Genomic DNA, 24,953 nt, shown 5'->3' on the forward strand with positions numbered 1-24,953 from the left:
AAATAAGAGAGCAGTAAATACCCCCCAAAAGATGGAAGGCAGACGTGTCGCGTGGAGTTCTGCTCACTGGCTCTTCATAAAAGAGGCTTTATGGAGTGCATCGCTAGATTGTGCACAAATGTGTCTCAAACTGGAGCTAGTCTAAAATGAATTCGGCACTATGTGCTTGGAAGGAGAATGAGGCTAGAAAGGGAGCGATATGAGCAAAGCAGATGATTCTTTCACACAATGCAACAAACTGGAAATGAAAAAAAATATATACTGTCTATGCTATTGCCAACATCTACAAGTGTGGTTGTTTTTTATTTAATTCAAGTGGTTTGATAATGATTTGGGGATCTAATTCTGAATCTGGCTGCCAAAAACTCATCTTATTTTCCCAAATTGTAGACTTGTAGATTCTCTTTCATAAAAGCAGAAAAGGGCCGATGGGGCAATACTAATTTGGGAGATTTACAATGCCTGCATAGGCACATGAGTGGTGTGTCTGAAGCAGTGGTTCTCAACCTTCCTAATGCCGTGACCTCTTCATACCGTTCCTCATGTTGTGGTGATCCCCAACCATAAAATTATTTTCGTTGCAACTTCATAACTGTCATTTTGCTACCGTTATGAATAGTACTGTAAATATCTGATATGCAGGATGTATTTGCATTCACTGGACCAAATTTGACACAAATACCCAATAGACCCAAATTTGAATATTTGTGGGGTTGCAGGGAGATTGATTTTGTTATTTGGGAGATATAGTTGTTGGGATTTATAGTTGATGTGATGGTACGCCCGTACCAGAAGCACCAGCTTTATTTGCTTTGTATTAAATGTTTGCTTGCAGTCCAAGGCTTGGGATTCTGCAGAAGGGTGGCTTCCTGTTGAAGTTTGCAGTTATAGGGCAGGCCACCTGTCCATCATCATTAAGATTTGGTTCCGCCCCTTGTTCAGGCTCTGAGAGGGATAGGAACCATTTTGGTCATTCTCAGCAAGGAAAGCTAATGTACAGGACGTGTGCAAGCTTCCCCTGTACAAAAGCTTCAACCCTTAAGACTTTCCAGGGGGAAACAGTCTTAAGAGCAAACCAGAGAACTCCAGGGAAGCCTCTCCAAAGCTTTGAGGACTTTCTGGGGGAAAACAGTCTTAAGAGTCTTTAAAGAATTTCCAGGAAAACAGCCCTAAAGACCAAATAACTCCAGCTGGAGAACATCTAAGCCTTTACTGGTAGGTCCACTCGGCGTTCGAGAAGCAGTTCGACCCGGTAGCGGAGCCCACATCAGTAAGGGTTAGATTACAGTCAGCTTGGGAGAAGTTAAAAAGGGGATTTTCCTTTAAAGAAGAAGTTATTGAAGACAGTTGCCTGTTCTTCGTGGGCAAGATTAGGAATTCACCAGTTGCCTAAGAGCTTGGAATCATTTGCTTAACTTTACTGAAAACAAGAGAAGTTTCTGTTTGATTGTTCATTAATAAAATACTTTGTTGTACTTCACAAGCCATCTAAAGACTATTTGTGGTGAAAAACCTCTGAGAACTTCTCTTTAGGCCCCCTGGCTTCCCACTGGGCAAAGGTTACACGTCCTGTTCTAAAGGAAATTCTTCGCGCGACAGAACAGTTGATCTACAGTCAAAGAGCATTCTGAACTCCACTAGTGATGGAATTGAACCAATCTTCGCACACAGAACTCCCATGACCAACAGAAAATACTAAAAGGTTTTGGTGGGCATTGACCTTGAGTTTTGGAGTTGTAGTTCACTGACATTCAGAGAACACTATGGACTCAAACAATGACGGATCTGGACCAAACTTGGCAGAAATACTCAATATGCCCAAATGTTAACATTGGTTGATTTGGGGGGAAATAGTTCTTTACATTTGGGAGTTGTAGTTGCTGGGATTTATAGTTCACCTACAATCACATTCCAAACTCAACTAACAATAGAATTAGGCTAAACTTCCCACACAGAACCCCCAAGATCAACAGAAAATACTGTGTTTTCTGATGGTCTTTGCTGATCCCTCTGACACCCCCTTGTGACCCCTCCACGGGTCCTGTCCCCCAGGTTGAGAAACGCTGGTCTAAAGGGAGACCGAGGATCCTCTCTTGGTGCAAAATGTGAGTGGGTGCCTCTCCCTCAGGTGCCAAAAAAAAAAAAAAAGGGAAGAAGTGACAAATTGTGCATTAGATTCTCCTAACTGCTTCAAGGCAAGCTCATATCTTCCTCTCCCTTCCCTTCACCTTGGAATTTCCTTGAATAAGGCAGAAAAGAAGCAAGGAGATCAGGCACTTACTGTGGACGCAGTAAGTGCCAGTGGGAAATTATAATCCTTTAGATGTTAGACTGCAGCTTCTATGACATAGGAGCATATTGGTCAACACATACAGTATGGTATGGTATACTAGAAGTTGGAGTTCAACAACATCTAGTGGAAGATAGCTGTACATCCTTGTTCTGAAAGTATTCATGGAATAACACTCAAATGGAGCTAAAGGAATTTAAAAAGGGACCAGAAGCAGGTGCAAACATGGCAATTTGATTATATATGAGTAATGGAAATTTGCAGTAGACAATCGTAGTAGGTAAAAGAGTTGTATTAAACACCTAAGACCAAGAGTAAGAGATTCTGAACATTAAAAATTTACATAACCACTCAGAACTCAGCTGGGATTTTTGGCAGCTTGAAACTAGATATGTAATTGGTTTTGAGTGAACACTGGGAAGAGGAGGGGGCATCACCCTCTATGGTGTTGTTGCTGCTGTTGTTCTCATTGTTGTTATGCGCCTTCAAATTTAGAGCTTTCTTGGCAAGATTTCTTCTAAGGGAGTTTGCCTTTGCCACCTTCTGAGGCTAAGGATGCATCCCATTATAGAATTAATGCAGTTTGGATCTTGGAAGACAGTCCTACTCCAAAAGTGAGGGATCTCCTAAGCAAGTAAGTAAGTAATGCAGTTTGGCACTACTTTAACAACCATGGCTTGGTTCTATGGGATTTTGGGCATAATTTTACAAGGGCTTTCCCCCCAGCCTGAGGCCTTATCTACACTGGACCCAAAGCCTATCTACACTGGACCAGAAGTCACTCCTGGATGTCCAAATTATATCAAGGGATTTCTGGTCTGTAATGCAGGGCAAAATGGGTTTTACCCAGTTTTATCCAATGTTGCGAGAAGTTGGGAAGTAGCCCTACACTTTGGGATCAGTACAGACAGCTGGACAAGATCTAATCCAAATAGTCTGCTGTCTACTTGGGCTGGAGGCACCACCCCTTTTCTCTATACTTGGCAACACCGGAAAAATGGGGTGGATTGGATCTATGCCACCCTTCCATCACTATGGCAGATGACTACAGAGGTCCAAAGAGCTACTGGACATTGCTGGATGCCTTTGCTGATGTGTTAGTAAAGTTGCCCAGTGACAACCAGGAGCTCATCTGGAAGTCCATGGTAGACTAGCAGCAGTGACGAGGGCATATAAAGGTAAAGTGACAGTCCAGTGAGGCTGAATTGGTTTCAGAAGTAGCCCAATTGTTTACAAGCGTCCAAAGTCGTGGATTTGGCCATTATGGAACTGATTTGGGGGCTTTAATCTGCTCCCATTCACACCCAAACTACTACAGCATATTGGATAGATCTGGCATTTAATTCTTTCACATCTTACCATTCATAACTCAGGTATTCAACAATATATTTAGTATTTTCCCACACATGAGTCTTAGGTTTATATTTCGTGTTCTAGCCCAGTTTCCTATGCACCATGCTTAAAAGCTGCTGTGTTGTTTCTCTTTGAACAGGTGACATATGACAACCTGTCAGCAATTTACGCTCAATCCGCCTAAATTACATTCTTAACCTCTCCCCATTCATTTTCCTCAGTTCAATCACAATGGACAACAGAGCCATCAAGAAGTGTAAATTCAGCATCATGCTGTGACCTTTCCCTTTCCCTTCCCTCCCTAGTCCTTCATTTTCAGGCTGTTTTTGGATCTTGTCAATTCATCTGACAATAACCTCTAGTCACTCAGAGAGCTAAATCTTCTAAACTTTGTCTTGCATGTCGATGGCTGCTGTGAACATTTTCCTTCAACCTTGATGGCTGGCCAATAAATGATTGTGTTATGAAGAATAAATCCATTCAAAATGTTGTTGCTAAGATAATTTCTAAAGAATGTCTCTCTGGCTACAGCAGAAGAAGGATCTCCACTCTGTCCAAGGTCTCATGTGTCCTGTCAGTGCCCATATATGCCATATCTTGATATTCCTTTCGGTGCAATCAGATTGAGTAAGAAGAGCAGTGTTGGTGATTCAATAATGCTGTATTTGTTCCACTGTGGGTGCATCTATGCTATAGAATTAATGAATTTTGATGTCACTTCAATGGCCATGGCTCAATGCTATGGAATCACAAGACCACTTGATTCGTGAGGCATCAGCACTCTTTGGCAGAGAAGGTTCAAGACTACAGCTCCTTTGATTCCATAGTCATTTCAGTTAAAGTCATCTTCAACTGCATTAATTGGATAGTATAGATGCATCACGAGATGCAAACAGAATGGAGATGGGGAATGAGAAAGGGAACAAGAGAATGTGAAAAGAGTATCAAGGACTGACAAGTATTGGTTCTTCCATTGAATACTTTGTTAAATAGTTATGTCTACAGCAGTGGTTCTCAACCTTCCTAGTGCCAATGCACCTTAATACAGTTCCTCATATTGTGGTGATCCATAAAATTATTTTTGTTGTAATTTTGCTAGTGTTACGAATAGTAATGTAAATATCTGATATGCAGGACATATTTTCATTCACTGGACCAAATTTGGCACTAATACCCAGTATGCTCTAATTTGAATACTGGTGGGTTGGGGAGGGAGGGGGTTGATTTTGTCATTTGGGAGTTGTAGTTGCTGGGATTTATATTTCACCTACAATCAAAGAGCATTCTGAACTCCACCAATGATGGAGTTCTGGTACACAGAACTCCCATGACCAACAGATAATACTGGAAGGGTTTGGTGGGCATTGACCTTGAATTTGGGAGTTGTAATTCGCCTAAACCAAACATGGATGAATATTCAATATGCCCAAATGTGAACACTGGTGGAGTTTGGGGAAAATAGACCTAGACATTTGGGAGTTGTAGTTACTGGGATTTATAGTTCATCTACAATCAAAGAGCATTCTGAACCCCACCAATGATAGAATTGGGCCAAACTTCCCACACAGTTTTCTGGTGGTCTTTGGCGACACCTCTGACATCCCTTTGCGACTCCCAGGTACACTGGTTGACAGTGCAAATGCACCGTGTGTTGTAAAGCAGAAATAATATCAACAATAAATAGATTATTAGTTTCAAAATCCTAGCTAGTGGATTTTGGGAGTTGTATCCGAGAACTTTATAAGCTATAGCCATCCCTGTTTACTTGAGAAAAAAATAACATAAACCTATCCTGATTTCTCAGTAAAGCAACATTACACTTGCTTTTTATGCCATCTGTTTCTTATATCCAGGGACAAAGCAACAGAGTAGGCAGGCTTGAGGAAACTGAGTAAGCAAAATTAGAAACAGAAATTAAAAGGAAGGCTGCAAACTCAGCCAAAGTTTTTTAGAAGCTAAGACCAGTAAAACCAAGAAAAGAGCGTAAGAATCCAATAAGAGACAAGTGAATTTAGTGTGATAGATGTTTCTAAGGGCTGATTACCCCTCTTTGCTTAAAAACAAATCTTTGCATAAAAACACAGTTGAAACGATGGCACCATCCTTCTCAGTCTTCTTTTGGTGTCATCTGTTGGTGGGCTTCAACATCAAAATATAACAGCACCCTTTTTGGTGAGAATTACACAACTCCAAGAGTTCACAATCTTACAAGTCTGGCCTCTGTGCTTCCACATTTTCAACATAGTGAAGCACCATCCTTACAACCATTTAAAATATTTATTTTAAAAATAAACATTTTGAAATTAAAAGCATTTAAATAATGCTTTTAATTTCAAATAAAGTTTAATAATAATACAAATAAAGTTTAATAATAATAATACTAATACTACTACTACTACTACTAATAATAATAATAATAATTTTTCTATTTTGTGTATTTTGCATGGGGTAGGTCACTAAACATGGAAACCTTGTTTAGTGACCCACAACCATGTATGAACAGAAGTTCTGCAAATGGTCTTGCAAGGAAAGGAAACATTTAATTAAGAGGGGAAATTCATATTGGCAGCATGGTACAGCTATGGAGACATGGAGTTACCAGAATTTTAAAAAGGAAGCCATCAGGGGGTAAGGGGAAACATGGCTTTGCAGCCAAAGATTTTAATATCTTTCTACCTGAAGTGTAAATGGTAGCAGATTGGGAACAGGAATCTATGGCAGAAAGAAACTCACATACATCCACAACAGAGAATAGTGAAGTCGCTTCAGATTACCATGTGGATGAAAATGCCTTTAAAGACTCCTAGAATGTGCATTCAGCCACCCTTGGTTTTGCCCATTTCCAGAAATGACCGCTTCAGCACAATCTGAAGACTGGTTTGCAGTGAGTTTAGGATAACGTCGTGTGATGTTAAGCTTCTTCATTTGTGGCCAGGGAGCCTCCATCATGGGTTATAAGCCTCGTGTGATAACGTCCTAAATCCCCTCAAATGGTGGAACTGTCGACTAATGTGGATTCTGAGAATTCATCATGTACTGCACAAAAATGAAGTCCCTAATGCAAAGATGAAACACTTGGGGGTCCCAGATACTGTAGAGCTGCAGCACCCATCACTTCACACAACTAAATATTTTGGTTAGGGCTGATGGGTATTTCAGGCCAACCAGAATTGGTAGAACACAAGCTAACTCATTCCCAAGGTTTTTAGGGTTGTGAAAAGGAATGACTGCTAAATAAGTTTGCAATACAACCTCAGCCAGTGAAGATGTAGGTTGAGTTCCAACATGACCTTGGATGAAACTGCAAAATGTATCTACAAAGGGTAAACACACTTACGTTGAATGTCGATAGTGACAGAGGTTTCCTTTCCACTGGGGATGGCTTTGTTGGTAGCTCGGCATGCAATGGTCTGGCCATTCTCGATGTCTGATGGAGAGACAAAGAGTGTGCTCATGATACTCTCTCTCTTCCCATCACGGAGCACGGTCTGCAAGAGAAAATGAAGAAACCTGTTATTGAGCAGTTCAGCGGTGGCAGCTCTACAGTACCATATTGCAACAGTCCAACTGGACAAGATTTGAGCATTGAAACAATACCATGTGAGGCATGACATGGTTATTTTGATTCTTCTTTACAAGAAATGGTCAAGCCAGAGAACAAACAGAACATATTAAAAACCTAGAAAGAACTAATAAGGGAAAGGGAGCAGGGTTTTGGTCCCAAATTGAAATACCAAAATCAGTTTCCAAATTGAGTGTTGAGTGACATGTCTGAAGAACTAGACATGGGGGAGAATTTCATTTGAGATTAATCATGTTAAGAATTTATCAAAATGTGTAACTTTCTTCATTCACATACAGGAAAAACTGGAACTTGCAAATTTCTCCATTCCTATTGTGAGCCTTTCCTGGGTTCTTGGTAGGGCTTGGAGAACTTGGCTAATGTTGATTTTCCAAAGTTTGGTTAATAGCATATGTTTGTACCCTGAGATACCTTGATAACTGTTGTAGCCTGGTCAGATTCTGAGTGCTCAGAAGATGAGGAAGGGGATGCTGGAATAGATTCAAAGGGCCCAGAGGAGGATAGAAGTGGCCTGGAGAAAGTTGTTTTGAAATCTCCTGGTAGTTCTCATGAGACTGGAGAAGGCAATATCCGTTCTCATGAGAATCAGCCAGAAGTGCAGGCTGAGAGAAATGTGAGAAACAAATGTTTGTCCAAGTCAAGGTGCTTGGAACTTTGGCGGCAGAGCATACAACAAAGACAGATTCACTTTTCCCAGAAACTTAGAGACAAGGAGAGGAAAAGCAGGTGTGTAAGCAATGATGTCATGGGAGGGACTGAGGCCTTTTGAAGTGGTTTCTGCTAGTACAATCCTTTGTGAGAGCAATGTTGTATTCAGGCGAACAGCTCTTGGTTCTTAGTCCTATGTTTTTGTAATTCATGTTTTCAAGGTTCTAAGTTTGTTCCTGTTTCTACTTCATTTTTTTTTTGTCGTGTCAGGAGCGACTTGAGAAACTGCAAGTTGCTTCTGGTGTGAGAGAATTGGCCATCTGCAAGGACGTTGCCCAGGGGACGCCAGGATGATTTGATGTTTTTATCATCCTTCTGGGAGGCTTCTCTCATGTCCCCGCATGAGGAGCTGGAGCTGATAAAGGGAGCCCATCCGCCTCTCCCTGGATTCGAACCTGCGACCTGTCGGTCTTCAGTCCTGCCGGCACAGGGGTTTAACCCTCTGCGCCACCAGGAGCTCCTTTCTACTTCATGTGTGGCATAGATTGCCTGCCTTGGATTCATGCTAACATGTTTATGAATATATCTGTGGATTGACTCTTGAGACTGTATTTGACAGGATTTTGGACTCTTGGCTTTCTTGGAAATTACTTCTTGAACTTTTATTCTCTTTTTTAGATTAGCTTATTTTTTATTTTTTCTTAATAAACTTTTACTTACTGGATTATCTGGATAATGTGGTTTGTGGTGAAAAAGTATTTCAGGGCTCTAGTGCAACAATAAAATGGGGGTAATATTAAAGAAGTATCATTCTGCAGTAAATCCACTTTAGGAAAAAAATGCTTATTCAATCAAGAGAGCAGGAGTCCATGGTCAAGCCATCTTAAATGTAGAAACAAGACAAATCATGCAAACATTAAAATGCTCTCTTGTTGCCTTTGTGGATGCAACCAATGGATCCATTTTGGCGCTCTTGTAAATGCTAGACTTTCCCACCCACTAAGCCTGTCTGCGTGCTTTCATGAATGTATTTATTTACTTAGACATTACTATCCCACTTTTCACTTTAAAACTCCCAAAGTGGGTTACAGCATTAAACAGTATTAAATCTGCAAAAAAAAATTAAAGAAAATTAAGTAATAAAGCAGCAATTTTTTTGTTTAAATCGCTCAAATCGCTAGAGGTGACTGACTAGATAAGTGATCAGGAAACAGCACAGGAAAATTTATGGTATTTATCATTTATTTCAAGGTACGCTTTCAGCCAGCATGTTTAATTCCATCTAGTCAGACAGGCTATGCATATTAATAAAATGGAATATTTAAAAGCTCATTACCGCACTGTGTTGAGGATGCTTTCGTATGCATATCAAGAGGGCACCCGCATCTGTGGCACTCTAGTGCCAATCCTTCACGCTGCCAAATACCAAAGGTTGCCCAGGTGTGGTCGCCAGGGAGTCAGGATTCTAACACTTCATCTTTTTTTGGGAAATGTTTTATGAGGGGGGCATGAATGCTGCTTGGCTCAGAATTAATCTCCTGTCAGATCTGATCTGAATCCTTGCCTGGGTTTTAATGCGAGCCACATCAGGCTCTGGAAATTGAGATATACTCATCAGCCCTGACAAGTGTCAAGTGCAGGCTGCAGTGCTAATGCCCTCAGCTCTGTGATATTTTGATTCATTGCTACACATGTGAAATTTCAGAAATTCGTCTCTGCTGTAGGGTGGTAGAAAATTACCCAGGAGATGCAATGAATCTAATGGATTTTGGTGCATTGGGGGTTCAGTGTCTTATTAAAAAAGGGCTGATGTTCTTATGGATGCTTTTGGGGCCATTCATGTTACACAATCATGATGTTATACTATAGGAAGCCAGTAGGGCAGGGGTACTCAAACTTTTTAAACAGAGGGCCAGGTCACCGTTCCTCAAACTGTTGGAGGGCTAGATTATAATTTGAAAAAACATGAATGAATTCCTATGCACGTTGCATATATTTATAGTGCAAAAAACACTTAAAAATACAATAATTAAAATGAAGAACAATTTTAACAAATATAAATTTATTAGTATTTCAATAGGAAATGTGGGCCTGCATTTGGCTGATGAGATAGGATAGTTGTTGTTGTTGTTGTTGTTGTTGTTGTTGTGTGCTTTCAAGTCGTTACAGACTTAGGTTGACCCTAAGCAAGGGCCAGGTAAATGACCTTGGAGGGCCACATTCGGCCCCCAGGCCTTAGTTTGAGGACGCCTGCCATAGGGTATAGTAGTTTGAGTGTTCAAATCTGGGAAGCTGGGATTTGAATCCAGCCATGAAAACCCACTGGGTGTCCATGGGCAAGTCACACACTCTTATCCTCATTGAAAGGCAATGAATAAACCATACTTCAAAGAATTCTTGCCAAGAAACCCTTGTGATAGCGTTGGCTGAGAATCTCTATAGTTTTTGAACAATCTGGAGGTACACAACATTGTATGGAATCCTAGGGTTTGCAGTTTGTGCTTATAATATAATATAATATAATAATCATGTAGAATCATATAATCACAGAGTTGGAAGAGACCTCATGGGCCATCCAGTCCAACCCCCTGCCAAGAAGCAGGAATATTGCATTCAAAGCACCCCTGACAGATGGCCATCCAGCCTCTGCTTAACAGCTTCCAAAGAAGGAGCCTCCACCACACTCCGGGGCAGAGAGTTCCACTGCTGAACGACTCTCACAGTCAGGAAGTTCTTCCTAATGTTCAGATGGAATCTCCTTTCTTGTAGTTTGAAGCCATTGTTTTGCATCCTAGCCTCCAGGGAAGCAGAAAACAAACTTGCTCCCTCCTCCCTGTGGCTTCCTCTCACATATGTAATACAATATACTACTACTACTACTACTACTAATAATAATAATAATAGGATATTATAATTATATATTTTATATTAAATGTAATATGATGTGGCCCACCCATTGTTATTGTGAGTGTGCTTATTGGAATGTTATTTTCTGACTGTTTTCATATTTTTTTCCCTTTTTCCTTTATGTAATTTTGATGATGTTGTTTGTTGTTTATGCTCAGGTTTTATTTTGCTATAATATATTGTCCGGGCTTGGCCCCATGTAAGCCGCTCCGAGTCCCCACTGGGGAGATGGTGTTGGGGTATAAATAAAGATTATTATTATTATTATTATTATTATTATTATTATTATTATCTATATAAATAAAAATGTAATGTTCGTTTGTGGGATTAACAGAACTCAAAAACCACTGGACAAATTAACACCAAATTTGGACACAAGACACCTGACAACCCAATATATGTCCTTCACTCAAAAAAATTGATTTTGTCATTTGGGAGTTGTAGTTGCTGGGATTTATAGTTCACCTACAATCAAAGAATATTCTGAACCCCACCAACGATGGAATTGAACCAAACTTTTCACACAGTTCTCCCATGACCAACAAAAAATACTGGAAGGGTTTCGTGGGCAGTGTCCTTTGGTTTTGGAGTTGTAGTTCACCTACATCCAGAGATCACTGTGGACTCAAACAATGATGGATCTGGACCAAACTGTACACAAATACTCAATATGCTCAAATGTGAACACTGGTGGAGTTTGGGGAAAACAGATTATTGGGAGTTGTAGTTGCTGGGATTTATAATTCACCTACAATCACAGAGCATTCCGAACCCCACCAACGATAGAATTGGGCCAAACATCCCACTCAAAACCCCCATGTGGGCCACAGCAATGCGTGGCAGGGGACGGCTAGTTATTAATATTAATATTACAGTATAATGTTACACGTAGTACAATGTAATGTAAAGGTTAAGGTAAACCTTTACCTTTTTTTACCTTTACCTATGGTAATAATACAATATATTGTATTTACTTTTTACTTGTAAGCTGCTCTGAGTCCCCTTCGGGGTGGAAAGGGTGGCATACAAATGTCGTAAATAACTAAATAACTAAAAATAGTTTGCTGTGGTATTATGCTTCTTCTGAAATTCCAAATCCCACGATCCCATAGGATTGAACCAAGGCAGTTAAAGTGGAATTATAGTGCTATGATGGCATAGTGCTCACACTTTAAATGGAAATAGAAATGAACTTGATGGTTTCAAGGCTGTTGTTCTACATTACACAGTTCCGGCGACTCACTGTGAAACAAAGGGAGGGTATATACATGGAGATGTGTGTGAGATCATTGCTCCCAATAGGAATCTGTCCTCAAAATGAAAATTTATCTCATTTCCCAAATGATTAGCAACACAGTAATATAAACCTTCAGATGAACATTTAGCAATACAGTTTAGGCATCCAAAGAAAAGGGACAGGCAAATTACCAATGGATCATGAACACAGCAAATAGAAGAGTTATGAGTGAACAGTTTTTAGTGTCTCACTAAATGCTGGAAGGTTGAGGAAAATATTAATGAGGAAGAGGGCAGAATTCTTGCTTGTGCACATCAAAATTATGTCTGTGTTTTCTCTTGGTAGTAACAAGCAGGGATGGACAACTGCTGGAGTTGATGGGCCATGGTGGGGCTCTTATGAAAGATATCAAACAATTATATTTGCCCTGCTGGGCTGTATTTTAGGATAAAGACAGGGTTTTTATAGCATTAGTGGCTGCCTAAGTTTCTAGGGAGGCAAGGTCAAGATACTGACTTAATTGTCCTGCTGTGTGCACACTGCATTTCAATAAGAAATAAGGTGTGCCAGTTCTGTAGGTGGAAAAAAGAGGAGTGCGCAGATTAAAATGGTAAATGACATGAGTTTGGGAAGTGGAAAAGAGGAGTGCAGAGATTGTTATCGCACAGGGAGGGGTGCTGAACCCACCATTTTTCTGGACTTCTCAAAATGTATGCACTCTTTTCCACCCATGCCTCTGGCTTTCCCATTTTCCTCTGACTCCAGCATCTAGCAGCTCAGGTTTAGCTGTTTCCTAAGAAACTGCTGATGGCAGGAGAAATTAAATGTCTTAGGATTTGGGCGCAATAAAGCACGAATCCTATAATACTGCAGGCAAATCAGATGGCAGGGAGAAAGAGAAAGAGAGAGAAAGGTCATGCTACTTATGCTAATCAGATGCTGGATTCTCTGATAGCAACCAGAAGGCCTGGAGGATAAGCCTGGCTAAGGCAGATGAAGCAGCATGCAGGCAAGTGAGAAGCAGCCTGGACAGGAGGATGCTATAGCTTGCCAGGGACTAAAATTCAAATGTGTGTATGTGTACACTCCGGGAAACAAGGGTGTTGATTTTTACTTTGGGCCTTTCTGTCTTGATCCGCAACTTTGGGCTGTTAATGTAAGCCAATTGACATACAAATTAACATTCCAAAGAACCCAATTCTCCATTTTAATGCTGGAAATGTGCTATATGGGTGCCCACAGTATGAAGAAATAGTGTTAGGCTTGGACTCTGGCAGACCAGATTTCAAATCCCTGCTCAGTTATGACAACCCATTGGATAGCCTTGGTCTGTGCCTTCGCAGAAGGGAATGGCAAACCACCTCTGAATCAATCTTGCCTTGAAACCCTCTTGATAAGGTAACCATAACTCAGAGGTGAGCTGAAGGTACATTGTTGTCATGAAGGTACAATGAGAGCTCTATACGGTTCTGGCCCAGCTTACTTGTCTGAACGCATCCACCCCTACGTTCCACCTCGTAATCTAAGATCATCCGGGAAGGCCCGGCTCTCGCTCCTGTCAACAGCACAGATGCGCCTGGTGGGGACGAGAGACAGGGCCTTCTCGGCTGTGGCTCCCCACCTATGGAACACACTCCCAAATGAGGTAAGATCTGCTCCCTCCCTCCTGGCTTTTAGAAAAAAAAATTAAAATCATGGTTTTGGGACCAGGCCTTTGGGCAGTAGAAGTAAATGTATGCAGCATTTCAGAAAGACAGTGATTGGAACAGCGATTCGACGGACAAGACTGTTTTATTGTTTTAATTATTGTTTTATTGCTCATGGATGTATTTTTTAATTTAATTTATGTCTGATTGTAGTGTATCATTGTAATTGTTTGTACTAGCATTGATTTTTTGCCATTACTTATGTGTAAACTGCTTTGAGTCCCCCTCGGGGTGAGAAAAGCGGTATACAAATACTGTAAATAAATAAGTAAATAATAGTGTGGTGTAGTGGTTAAGTGCTAGAGTACCATGGGTTTTGCAGCAAAGGGAGAGGTGTTTAGAATACACAGCCAAAGCATTCTAGTGCCTCCCCAAACTATAAACCTAGGACTTCATAGGGCGAAATCAAAAGAGTTAAAGTGCAATAATAGTGCTATAATTCTGTAGTGTGAATGAGTCCTAGGACTCTGAGAGACAAGGATTCAGATCTTTGCTCAACTAAAGAAACCTTGGGCACTGTGAAACCTTGGGCCCTTTGATCTTGATTAAATGGTTGTGCAGAAGCAGCCCCAGTGGGTAACTTTGGGCTGAAGAAAGCAAACTCTCTTTGAGTTTGGTGTCTCTCTCATGGTCTTGGACTACAATCCAAGGATCTGCAGAAGAGAAGGCTGAGAGGAAACACGATGACCATGTATAAATATATGAAAGGATTTCACAAGGAGGTGAGAGCAAGCTTGCTTTCTGCAGCCCTGGAGACTAGGACTTGGGAGCCATGGGTTCAAAAGACAGGAAAGGAGATTCCACCTGAACATTAGGAAGAACTTCTTGACTGTAGCAACTTTCAGCAGTGGAACTCTCTGCCTCCAACTATGGTGGAGGCTCTTTCTTTGGAGGCTTTTAAACAGAGGCTGGAGGCCCATCTATCGGGGGTGCTTTGATTGAGCTTTTCCTGCATTGCAAGGGGTTGGAATAGATAGCCCACGAGGTCTCTTCCAATTCTATTATTCTAATCTCCTACCAAAGGCCATGTAGTTTTTTTAATTTTTATTTTTGTCATGTCAGGAGCAACTTGAGAAACTGAAGTTGCTTCTGGTGTGAGAGAATTGGCTGTCTGCAAGGATGTTGTCCAGGGGACACCTGGATGTTTTACCATCCTTGTAGGAGAGGCTTCTCTCATGTCCCTGCAATGTGAAGCTGGAGCTGACAGAGGGAGCTCACCCATGCTCTCCTCAGATTCGAACCTGTGACCTGTCGGCCTTCAGTCCTGCCGGCACAGGGGTTTAACTCACTGTGCCACCGGGGCTCCAGAGCCATGTAGTACAAAACAGTAACTATTCAGTTTTTTCAAGCCCAATTTTTGTAGTAAAGAAGTCCTCCTAATGTGTCACTTTGGGTCACTTCTGATTTGAAATGTGATGCTCATAAAAGCCAAGATATTTCTGAATGGATATTAGGACTGATTTTCCTTGCCTCTGCTTTAACAAATCCATGCACAGGATGAGATAGGAATACAGAAGGTGAGGATATTAATTAATTGAAATGTATAATCTGTTGTCTGTCAAAAGCTCAGCAGGAGTAATAGTTTATTCTCTCCCAAATTACATATTTATTATGAATATTAAAATGTGTATAGATATCCCATTAAAAACCCATTAAAGTCCAATTGAAGTCCAATTAAAGAGCTATAAACATAACATAAATTCACCCCCACCCTCCACTGCTTTGATCCCAGCACCCAGAAAGCTAGCATAGCTAAAAATATTTTTAAATGTTCTAGTAAATGCTTACATTTTAGAGGAATATCATCATTGTGGAATAAATGTAAAGCTTGTGTTTATTATGCCTGCACAAGCAACTATATGCCTGCAAGAGGCAGTAGAGATAGACACAAGGGATTATAATCCAAAATCCCTGGAAGGGCAGTCATAAAATCATAGAGTTGGAAGAGACCTCTTAGGCCATCCAGTCCAACCCCCTGCCAAGAAGCAGAAAAATAACATTCAAAGCACCCCCGACAGATGGCCATCCAGCCTCTGTTTAAAAGCCTCCAAAGAAGGAGCCTCCAACTCACTTTGGGGCTGCTGAACAGCTCTCAAAGTTAGGAAGTTTTTCCTAATGTTTACGTGGAATCTTCTTTCCTATAGTTTGCAGCCATTGTTCTGCGTCCTAGTCTCCAGGGCAGCAGAAAACAAGCCTGCTCTCTCCTCCCTATGACTTCTCCTCACATATTTATAGATGGTCTTCACATCTCCACTCAGTCTTCTCTTCTGCAGGCTAAACATGCCCAGCTCTTTAAGCCACTCCTCATAGGGCTTGTTCTCTAGACCATTGATCATTTTAATTGCCCTCTTTTGGACACATTCCAGCTTGTCAACCTCTCCATTCAATTGCAGTGCCCAAAATTGGACACAGTATTCCAGGTGTGGTCTGACCAAGGCAGAATAGAGTGGTAGCATGACTTTACTGGATCTTGACACTATACTCCAATGTATGCAGGTCAAAATTGTTTGGGCTTTTAAAGCTCTCACATGATGTTGTTGGCTCATGTTTAACTTTTTGTTCACAATGATTCTACTATCCTGGCTTTAAATTATGCTTCTTACCCCATTCCATATCTCAGGTCTCCTTACCTTAGAATAGGTTGCTCCATTTATGACTTCTCCTCTCCGCATCCAAATAATGGATGCTGCTGGTTTGGCATTGTCAGCATGGCAAGTGAGATTCAGAGGATCTCCAGCCCGCAGGCTAATGATGGGTCCACCAAGAATAACTGGGTCATCTGGAGGCACTGTGAAGAAAGTAAAGTGATACGATTTATGAGTCTCAAAATAAATCCATGTGGATAGAAACATTAGAATGCACAGATCCAAGAAAGCAGACACGTTAACTTGAGCTGAAATCCATTCTTAGGTCAAGAGTATGCACTGGTACAATCTGCAGCCAAAGAACTCAAAGAGGTCATGCCTCAATCATTTTTATATTAGCAAGGTGCAGTATGACACTGGTTCTTCCAACAGTCACCAGCCAATCCCTCTCCAATGCCAGAAAGACAACTTAATGGTGTAACATTAGAAAATGTTGACCATTTCCACTACCTTGGCAGCCATCTCTCCACAAAAGTCAACATTGACACCGAAATACAACACCGCCTGAGCTCTGCGAGTCCAGCTTTTTTCCGAATGAAGCAGAGAGTGTTGGAGGACTGGGACATCCATAGGGATACCAAGGTGCTTGTCTATAAAGCTATTTTCCTCCCAACCCTGCTATACGCCTGCAAGACGTGGACTGTCTACATATGTCACATGCAACTCCTAGAATGATTCCATCAGCGCTGCCTCCGAAAAATCCTGCAAATCTCTTGGGAAGACAAGCTGACAAATGTCAGCATGCTGGAAGAAGCAAAGACAACCAGCATTGAAGTGATGGTCCTCCGTCATCAACTCCGCTGGACCGGCCACGTTGTCTGGATGCCTGGCCACCGTCTCCCAAAGCAGTTGCTCTACTCCGAACTCAAGAACGGAAAGCGGAATGTTGGAGGACAGGAAAAGAGATTTAAAGGTGGGCTCAAATCCAACCTTAAAATCTCTGGCATAGACACTGAGAACTGGGAAGCCCTGGCCCTCGAGTTGGAGGTCAGATGTCACCAGCAGTGCTGCAGAATTTGAAGAGGCATGAATGGAGGGTGAAAGAGAGAAATGTGCAAAGAGGAAGGCGCATCAAGCCAACTCCAATCGGGACTGCCTTCCACCTGGAAACCAATGCCCCCACTGTGGGAGAAGATGCAGATCAAGAATAGGGCTCCACAGTCACCTACGGACCCACAGCCAGGACACTACACTTGGAGGACCATCATCCTCAGACTACGAGGGGTCACCTAAGTAAGTAAGTAAATAAATGACACTGGTGAACTGCATTATAGTTTTTGAAAAACACACATTGCAAAAAGAGATTTTCAGGTGAACCAAATGAATAGATGTTTACAAGAAAATGAAAACAGTTTAAATAGCATGCTGTGCTAATATTTGTTTAGTCAGGATTCTGGATTAAATGGAGTGGAGAGCTTTTTGCCCTAGAGACGTTTTGGACTGCAGCTTTCATAATTTGGCCACTTGTCCCACTTTTGGGAGCCAAAGTCCGAAAAATCTCAAGGACCAGAGTTTTCCTATCCCTAGATTAATATGATACTTAACTTTGATCCAGCTCACCCGTTTTGGAACATTTTGCCCCCATTTTCCCCCCAGAATATCAATCTTTGGTTTAGGACTTAAGAACTACAGACTATTATTTATTTCAGAGCAAATTGTTCCTGAATTTTAGAAGTATACTCTTAAGGAGAAACCTTGCATTAGGCACGGTATGAATTCTAATTTGTATTGTGAATGTGGTGATGGAACCATGGGGATGAAATCAATGGAAAATTAAGAATCTAGGGTTTTCTTGCTATTAAAAAAATGTTTTTGACATCTCCCCATGGAGAAGATAGGTTGCAAATGCCTTAGAAGGTCTGCCTCTTTATAAAACAAAAAGGAAACACTCAACAAAGCAGGGTTTCACATGTTGTGATGATACACGGAGAGAGAATAAATGTGAAGGATCTCCACATTCTCCCACTCCACCCCACCTCCCCAATACTATGTTCAACAAGAAGTTTTCAAGGGGAATTATTATTATTGCAGTAGAGAAGTGTTTCTCAACCTTCCTGATGCCATTACTCCTTAATACAGTTCCTCATGTTGTGGTAACCCCCAACCATAACATTATTTTAGTTGCTACTTCATAAGTGTAATTTTTACTACTGTTATGAATTGGAATGTAAATATCTGATATGCAGGATGTATTTTAATTCACTGGGCTAAATTTGGCATAAATACCCGATACACCCAAATTTGAATACTGGTGGGGGGGGGGGGTTGGAGGGGGGATTGATTTTGTCATTTGGGAATTGTAGTTACTGGGATTTATAGTTCACCTACAATCAAAGAGCATTCTGAACTCCACCAATGATGGAATTGAACCAAACTTGACACACAGAACTCCTATGACCAACAGAAACTCCTGGAAGGGTTTGGTGGACATTGACCTTGGTTTTGGAGTTGTAGTTCACCTATATCCAAAGAGCACTGTGGACTCAAACAATGATGAATCTGGACCAAACTTGGCATGAAGACTCAGTATGCCCAGATGTGAACACTGATAGAGTTTTGGAGAAACCTTGATATTTGGGAGTTGTAGTTTCTGGGATTTATAGAGCATTCTGAACAGATGGGGAGATCTTCAGCCTTCTCTGCCAAAGGGGTTCCTAAGACCATGAGAAATATGTGTTTTGTGATGGTCTTGGGTGACCCCTCTGAAATCCCGCTCCAGACCCTCAAAGGTCCTGACCCCCAATTTAGGAAACACTGTAATAAAGCCATGTCTGATCTACTTGAGGCTCTTATTTATTTTTTTTTGTTTATTTTAAATATTTATATCCCGCCCTTCTCCCCACAAGGGGGACTCAGCGCAGCCTCACATGAGCATCAGAGGATGCTAACAGTATAAATACCATAAAAATTAAAATTCAGAATAAAATCATTTTAAAACATTGCATGTCATCAGTAAAATTTAACAATAAATTAATAGATTAAAGTGCCAGCAAAAACCAATCCGAGCCGGGAAAATTCATGTCACAAAATCCAAATTTCCTTTTCCTATTGCTGCTGGCCTCTAATCGAACGCCTGGCCCCAGAGCCAGGTCTTCTGTTGTCTTCTAAAGGACAGGAGGGAGGTGGCCAACCTGATGTTCTTAGGGAGAGAGTTCCACAGACGGGAGGCCACTGCCGAGAAGGCCCTGTCTCTCGTTCCCACCAACCACGTTTGCGAGAGTGGTGGGATCGAGAGCAGGGCTTCTCCTGATGATCTTAAGTTTCGTGATGGTTCATAGCAGGAGATACATTCAGACAGGTAATCTGGGCCAGAACTGTTTAGGTCTTTAAAGTTAAAACCAACACTTTGAATTGTGCCTGGAAGCTAATCGGCAGCCAGTGGAGCTGGCGCAACAGAGGAATGGTACGCTACCTGTACGCAGCTCCAGTTAACAACTTAGCCACCTACCGCTGAACTAATTGGAGCTCTCTCCTGCCCCAGACTCCCCTGTTCCCTCTTAGATTAGCTGCAATCTTCAACATGGGATGGACTTTTCCAGCAACAATGTGTGTTCCACCTTCATCTGTAATCAAAATATTTAGGAGTATGATAGGAGTCTTTATCGGATATTGGCTCAAGGGTTTTACACCCTACAATTAAAGTGTTGCGTCTCCATATTAACTGCAATGGTTCCATCTTATGGAACTTGGGATTTGCAGTTAACAGAGTGGTATTTAGAATTCTCAACCAGAGATCCTAAACTACAAACCTAAGAATTCTAGAGAACGCTGCTATTATGGTTAAAGTGAAATCATAGTGATCTAAAATGTTCAGTCCAAAAGGACCCCTTTTCCTGGTGGAAGCGGAAACATGCTAGAATTGGGGCTTATGCACATCTGCCAATTATTCTAGGTATGGACAGCAGGCCATCTCAGATGAGAACAGGTGTTTTGTTGACATGGGTCGGTGCCACTATCCTCTCTTCCCTGCAATCACCCTCTCCATGGTTGCATGGGTGAGTGAACACTGCTGTGCATGGGCAATGCTGAAACAGTGAGACCATTATTGCTCAGATGAATTTCTTCACTGAACACAGTAACATTTTCCCCATCATCTCCTGAACAAAACTGTATTAAGAAGAGGAAGGTGAAGGACATTCAAAAGACACACTTGCTATCAAGGCTATTGGTTGAAATCAATTATATTTAAGGGCAAAAGTTTCTTTTAGGTCTTCCCTCCTAGGAACATCACATCAAAAGCTTTTATGATTGTTTGGAAGATCTTACATAATGTATCAGATTATTCTTGAAGGAATTATATTACTGTGTGTATGCCAGACTTTGATGCTTCTGTCAGTGGTCAACAGCCAATTTAGACCTAGGTGGGTACGTCTGTGTTCAACCTTTATTGCCTGAGATAGTCTTAGACATTAGATATGAAAGCAATAACAGATTTTCTCCACTTTATTTATTTACTGTGTTGCTGACGGGACTCTCCTCTTGGGAGATATACACATTATATTTTATGAAGGCTTGAGGGCAACAGCTTTCACTCAGCCCACAATGCAGAAAGTGATGGCTTTGGTCTAAAAAAAAAGCAAAGATAGGAGGAAACTGGGTAAATCCCATCCATCGGAGAAACAAATCAGACAACCAAGTGAGAGCTCTCATGGTCACTTCAGCAAAGTGGCAAGAAGACTGCAACTAGACGAAACAATTTCTGCTTTTGTGTTTTAAGGCTCTGCTGTTTTTGGCCATTTCTAACCTCCACTCACATTACTAGCAACAATATGCCAACACCCACATTACTATGGTTGGATACGAGGGGCTGCTGATAAGTCTTTGGCTTTGTGTTCTTTTTCGTTTCTATGGTAACGAATGTTATATCACATGAAAGCCTTATGTGTCTAATATATGTTTTCAAAATTTTGTGTTTGTAGCTTATGGCAGCAGTGATCTAGGCACACAGGAAAACAAAATGGCGGAGTCTTGGGCGATATTCACAGCAAATGAGAGCAGAGGAGTGATAACATTCTCGTTTCTGCAAGGAAAGCCCGCAAAGGATATTCATGGTGATATGTCGCAGACATTGGGGGATCAATGCTCTTCATATTCTACAGTTAAGAACTGGGTTGCCAAATTTAAAACTTCAGCACCAATGATGAGGAACGTCCTGGACGGCCAAGAGTGGTTGTTGTTCCAGTACTCGTTGATGCTGTGCATAACCCAATACTGGAGAATTGGCAAATTTCAGCTAAAGGAATAGCAGACATTATGGGGATTTTTCGTGAACGTGTTTGTGTCATTATCCATGAACATTTGAACATGAAGAAGCTATCTGCAAAGTGGGTCCCCAAATGTTTGACAACAGATCAGAAAAGCATGCGAGTGAAAACTTCCTGGTTCATTTGTCAGCGTTTCTGGGCTGATAAGAACTTCCTGGATCGACTGGTCACTATGGATGACACCTGGATTTATTTGTATGACCCTGAAACCAAAGAGCAGTCAAAGGAGTGGAGGTACAGTGGTTCTCCTCATCCAAAAAAGTTCAGGGTGCAAAAATCAGCCATGAAGGTGATGGTGTCTGTGTTCTGGGATAAGGAGGATGTGCTGCTGGTGGACTACCTTAAAAATGGTTCCACCATCAGTGCAAGGTATTACACTGGACCAACTGAAGGTAATTTTGAAGGCCAAAAGGAATGGCAAGCTGTCCAAAGGAATCCTGTTCCTGTAAGACAACACCTCCGCTCACATTGCACAAGAGACTATGGCAAAACTGGTGGAGCTAGGCTTCCAGCTGGTTGACCACTCACCTTATTCACTGGATCTAGCTCCCTCTGACTATCATCTGTTTCCAAACCTGAAGAAATACCTCAAGGGTACCAAATTACACACCATTTCTGATGCCACGAAGGATAGGACTTTCTCGGTGGTGGCCCCTCGACTCTGGAATTATCTCCCTAAGGATATTAGGCAAGCCCCATCGCTTTCGACGAATGAATCAATATTTCTGCGATCGGATAGATGACGATGAATGATGGACGAATTCACTATGACGACTGTCCATTGTTATTATGTGATTGCATTTTGCTGTTATAACGTTTTAATTGAATATGTTATATGATGTTTTTAATGATTGTTTTGTGATTTTATTGTTGGAAACCGGCCCAAGTCCCCCGATAGAGGGGAGAAGTCCGGTATACAAAATTGCTAAATAAATAAATAATGGTTGCTACGGATGACTGGTTTGAGGCACAACTGAAATCCTTCTTTTTGCAAGGCTTACAGAACTTGGAATAATTATGTAAGAAGTGTGTTGATATCAGTGGAGGGTCTGTGGAATAAATGTAAAGTTTCATCTTTATCTATCTCGTTTCTTTCTGGGTACAGCCAAAGACTTATCAGTAGGCCCTCGTACACAGTAGAGCAGTGGTTCTCAACCTGTGGGTCCCCAGATGTTTTGGCCTTCAACTCCCAGAAATCCTAACAGCTGGTAAACTGGCTGGGATTTCTGGGAGTTGTAGGCCAAAAGACCTGGGGACCTACAGATTGAGAACCACTGCAGTAGAGTCTTGCTTATCCAACCTTCGCTTATCTAACTTTCTGTATTATCCAACACAGCTTGCCTCCTGCCCGGATCCACAGGTGAGGGAAGTGGAGTGTATTTTACCTGTGAAATAATTGCTACATAATGTTACTGTGTACTGAACTGCTTTTTCTGCCAATTTGTTGTAAAATATGATGTTTTGGTGCTTAATTTGTAAAATCATAACATAATTTGATGTTTAATAGGCTTATTATCCAACATTTTCGCTTATCCAACATTCTGTTGGCCCATTTATGGTGGATAAGCGAGACTCTACTGTATAACTCTTCACCAAAGTTCTTCAACTCAGGTGCACAAATCCCTGTTGGATGCAAATGCAAAAATATTGGTATCATTCTGGTCTCCCTTTTAGACCAGTTTCAGGGACACTTATTTTTCGTATTATCTGCCAAGTGCCAATCTATGGAAGAGAGCCACCTTCACCTCAAGAGAGAAGAATAGCTTTGATTTGAATTTTGACTCAGATGATCATTTATCATTCAAACTGCTACCTTGATAGCTTTCTCAGAGTGTGCGTATGTAAGCATGTGCAAAGAGTGTGTGCATCCATCATTACAGGTAGAGAAAGGGACTTTTAAGAGCAAGTGAGGTCTACAGACTTTATAGCGCCCATGTGTCACTGAATTATTTTACTGCCACAGATGTGTATGTGTTCAGATTTACAATCCATTCCATCCACACAGGCTCAGAGCAATCAGATGCATTATAAAAACCAGGCGGATACTATAAAACTAGTAATGGATGCATTCTTTCAGTTTGTCTCAAGCAACTTTCTTAAAAAAACATCCCCTAAGAATATGGAAAAATACTTCCACTGCCCAAGTATCCTCAAGGGAAGTTGGGAGAAAAATAAAGCAAAGAGCTAAAGTGCACATCTTTCCCATTTCTGTTTCCATCACCTCCTTGACAAACGCCTTCCATCACTACCTTTGAGAGGAAAAAAAGGTTTACCAGGGTCAAGGAGAACTTGCTAGAGATAAAAAACACCTGCCAAACAAATCTGTCAGCTTTGCTGTCTTCCATTTTCTCATTCCTTCAATTCCCTCATTCCCTAGTGGGACTTGTTCTGCTGTCCCATTTTGCATGGGACGAGAACGTAAAGATGTTGCGTTTTTTGTGAAGCAAATGAAAACAAATGAAGACAGTACTCAACCTTCTCAATCTCAGCTCTTCATTACATGAAGAAGCCCAAGTGGTATGCCTTCCTGTCCTATTTCTGTTAAAGATCAAGAGCATACGAACCCACATGATCTCTTCATTCATCAGGAGAGTCCCTACTTACGATCCCACCTGCATCGCAAGCGCGATTGGTGGGGACGAGGGATAGGGCTTTCTCGGTGGTGGCCCCTCGACTCTGGAATTCTCTCCCTAAGGATATCAGGCAAGCCCCATCGCTGGCAATATTTAGGAGGAGCTTGAAAACGTGGCTGTTCCAGTGTGCTTTCCCAGAATAAGGAATCTCAAAGCATTTTGTCCCCATCGCACTTTATCAGAGATTCAGGATATCTGCAAACCCATCCCTTTCCAAACACCTACCCTTTTCTCCTGGTCATGCCCAGCTCTTTTTAATTTTAATTTTAATTATTACATTTGGCCCTGCCATAGTTTTTAATTGCGTCATTGTGTGTTGTTAATGTTATTGCTTTGTTTTGATTTATTTTGCTGTATTGTTGTTGTTGTTTTATTGTTGTATGTGGGCTCGGCCTCTTGTAAGCCGCACCGAGTCCTTCGGGAGATGGTAGCGGGGTACAAATAAAGGATTATTATTATTATTATTAAGTTTCAGCAAAAACATGCTTGGATAGTAAAGGGTTCAAAGCGGTACTCATATTTCTCAGCTCACAAATAGGTTGGCGAATCCCAGAGCCATTTCGAGTGCATGAAGGAATCCCTAAATCCCAGTCCAGTAACTTACTCCTTATTAAAAACATTGTTTCTGGGGTGGGGAATGGTAAGGGGGAGGGGGCCTCACTTTCCCTTCTTCTTTGTAGGACTCAT

At 41.4% G+C, this 24,953-nt stretch overlaps 1 protein-coding gene across 3 annotated transcripts in view; it reads right to left on the minus strand.

The window, feature by feature from the left end:
- The window catches only part of KIRREL3 (kirre like nephrin family adhesion molecule 3), a 952,985-nt gene that overhangs the window by 211,818 nt on the left and 716,214 nt on the right, over positions 1 to 24,953 (minus strand). For all 3 annotated transcript variants that reach the window (XM_060787109.2, XM_060787106.2, XM_060787107.2), the window contains 2 exons: positions 16,355 to 16,512; positions 6,981 to 7,131 (listed from right to left, as the gene is read on the minus strand). In XM_060787109.2, coding sequence (XP_060643092.1) covers positions 6,981 to 7,131; positions 16,355 to 16,512 — 309 coding nt within the window. The remainder of the gene's footprint in view (positions 1 to 6,980; positions 7,132 to 16,354; positions 16,513 to 24,953) is intronic.

The sequence above is a fragment of the Anolis sagrei genome, chromosome 7 (assembly GCF_037176765.1).
Source record: "Anolis sagrei isolate rAnoSag1 chromosome 7, rAnoSag1.mat, whole genome shotgun sequence".
Lineage (NCBI taxonomy): Eukaryota > Metazoa > Chordata > Lepidosauria > Squamata > Dactyloidae > Anolis > Anolis sagrei.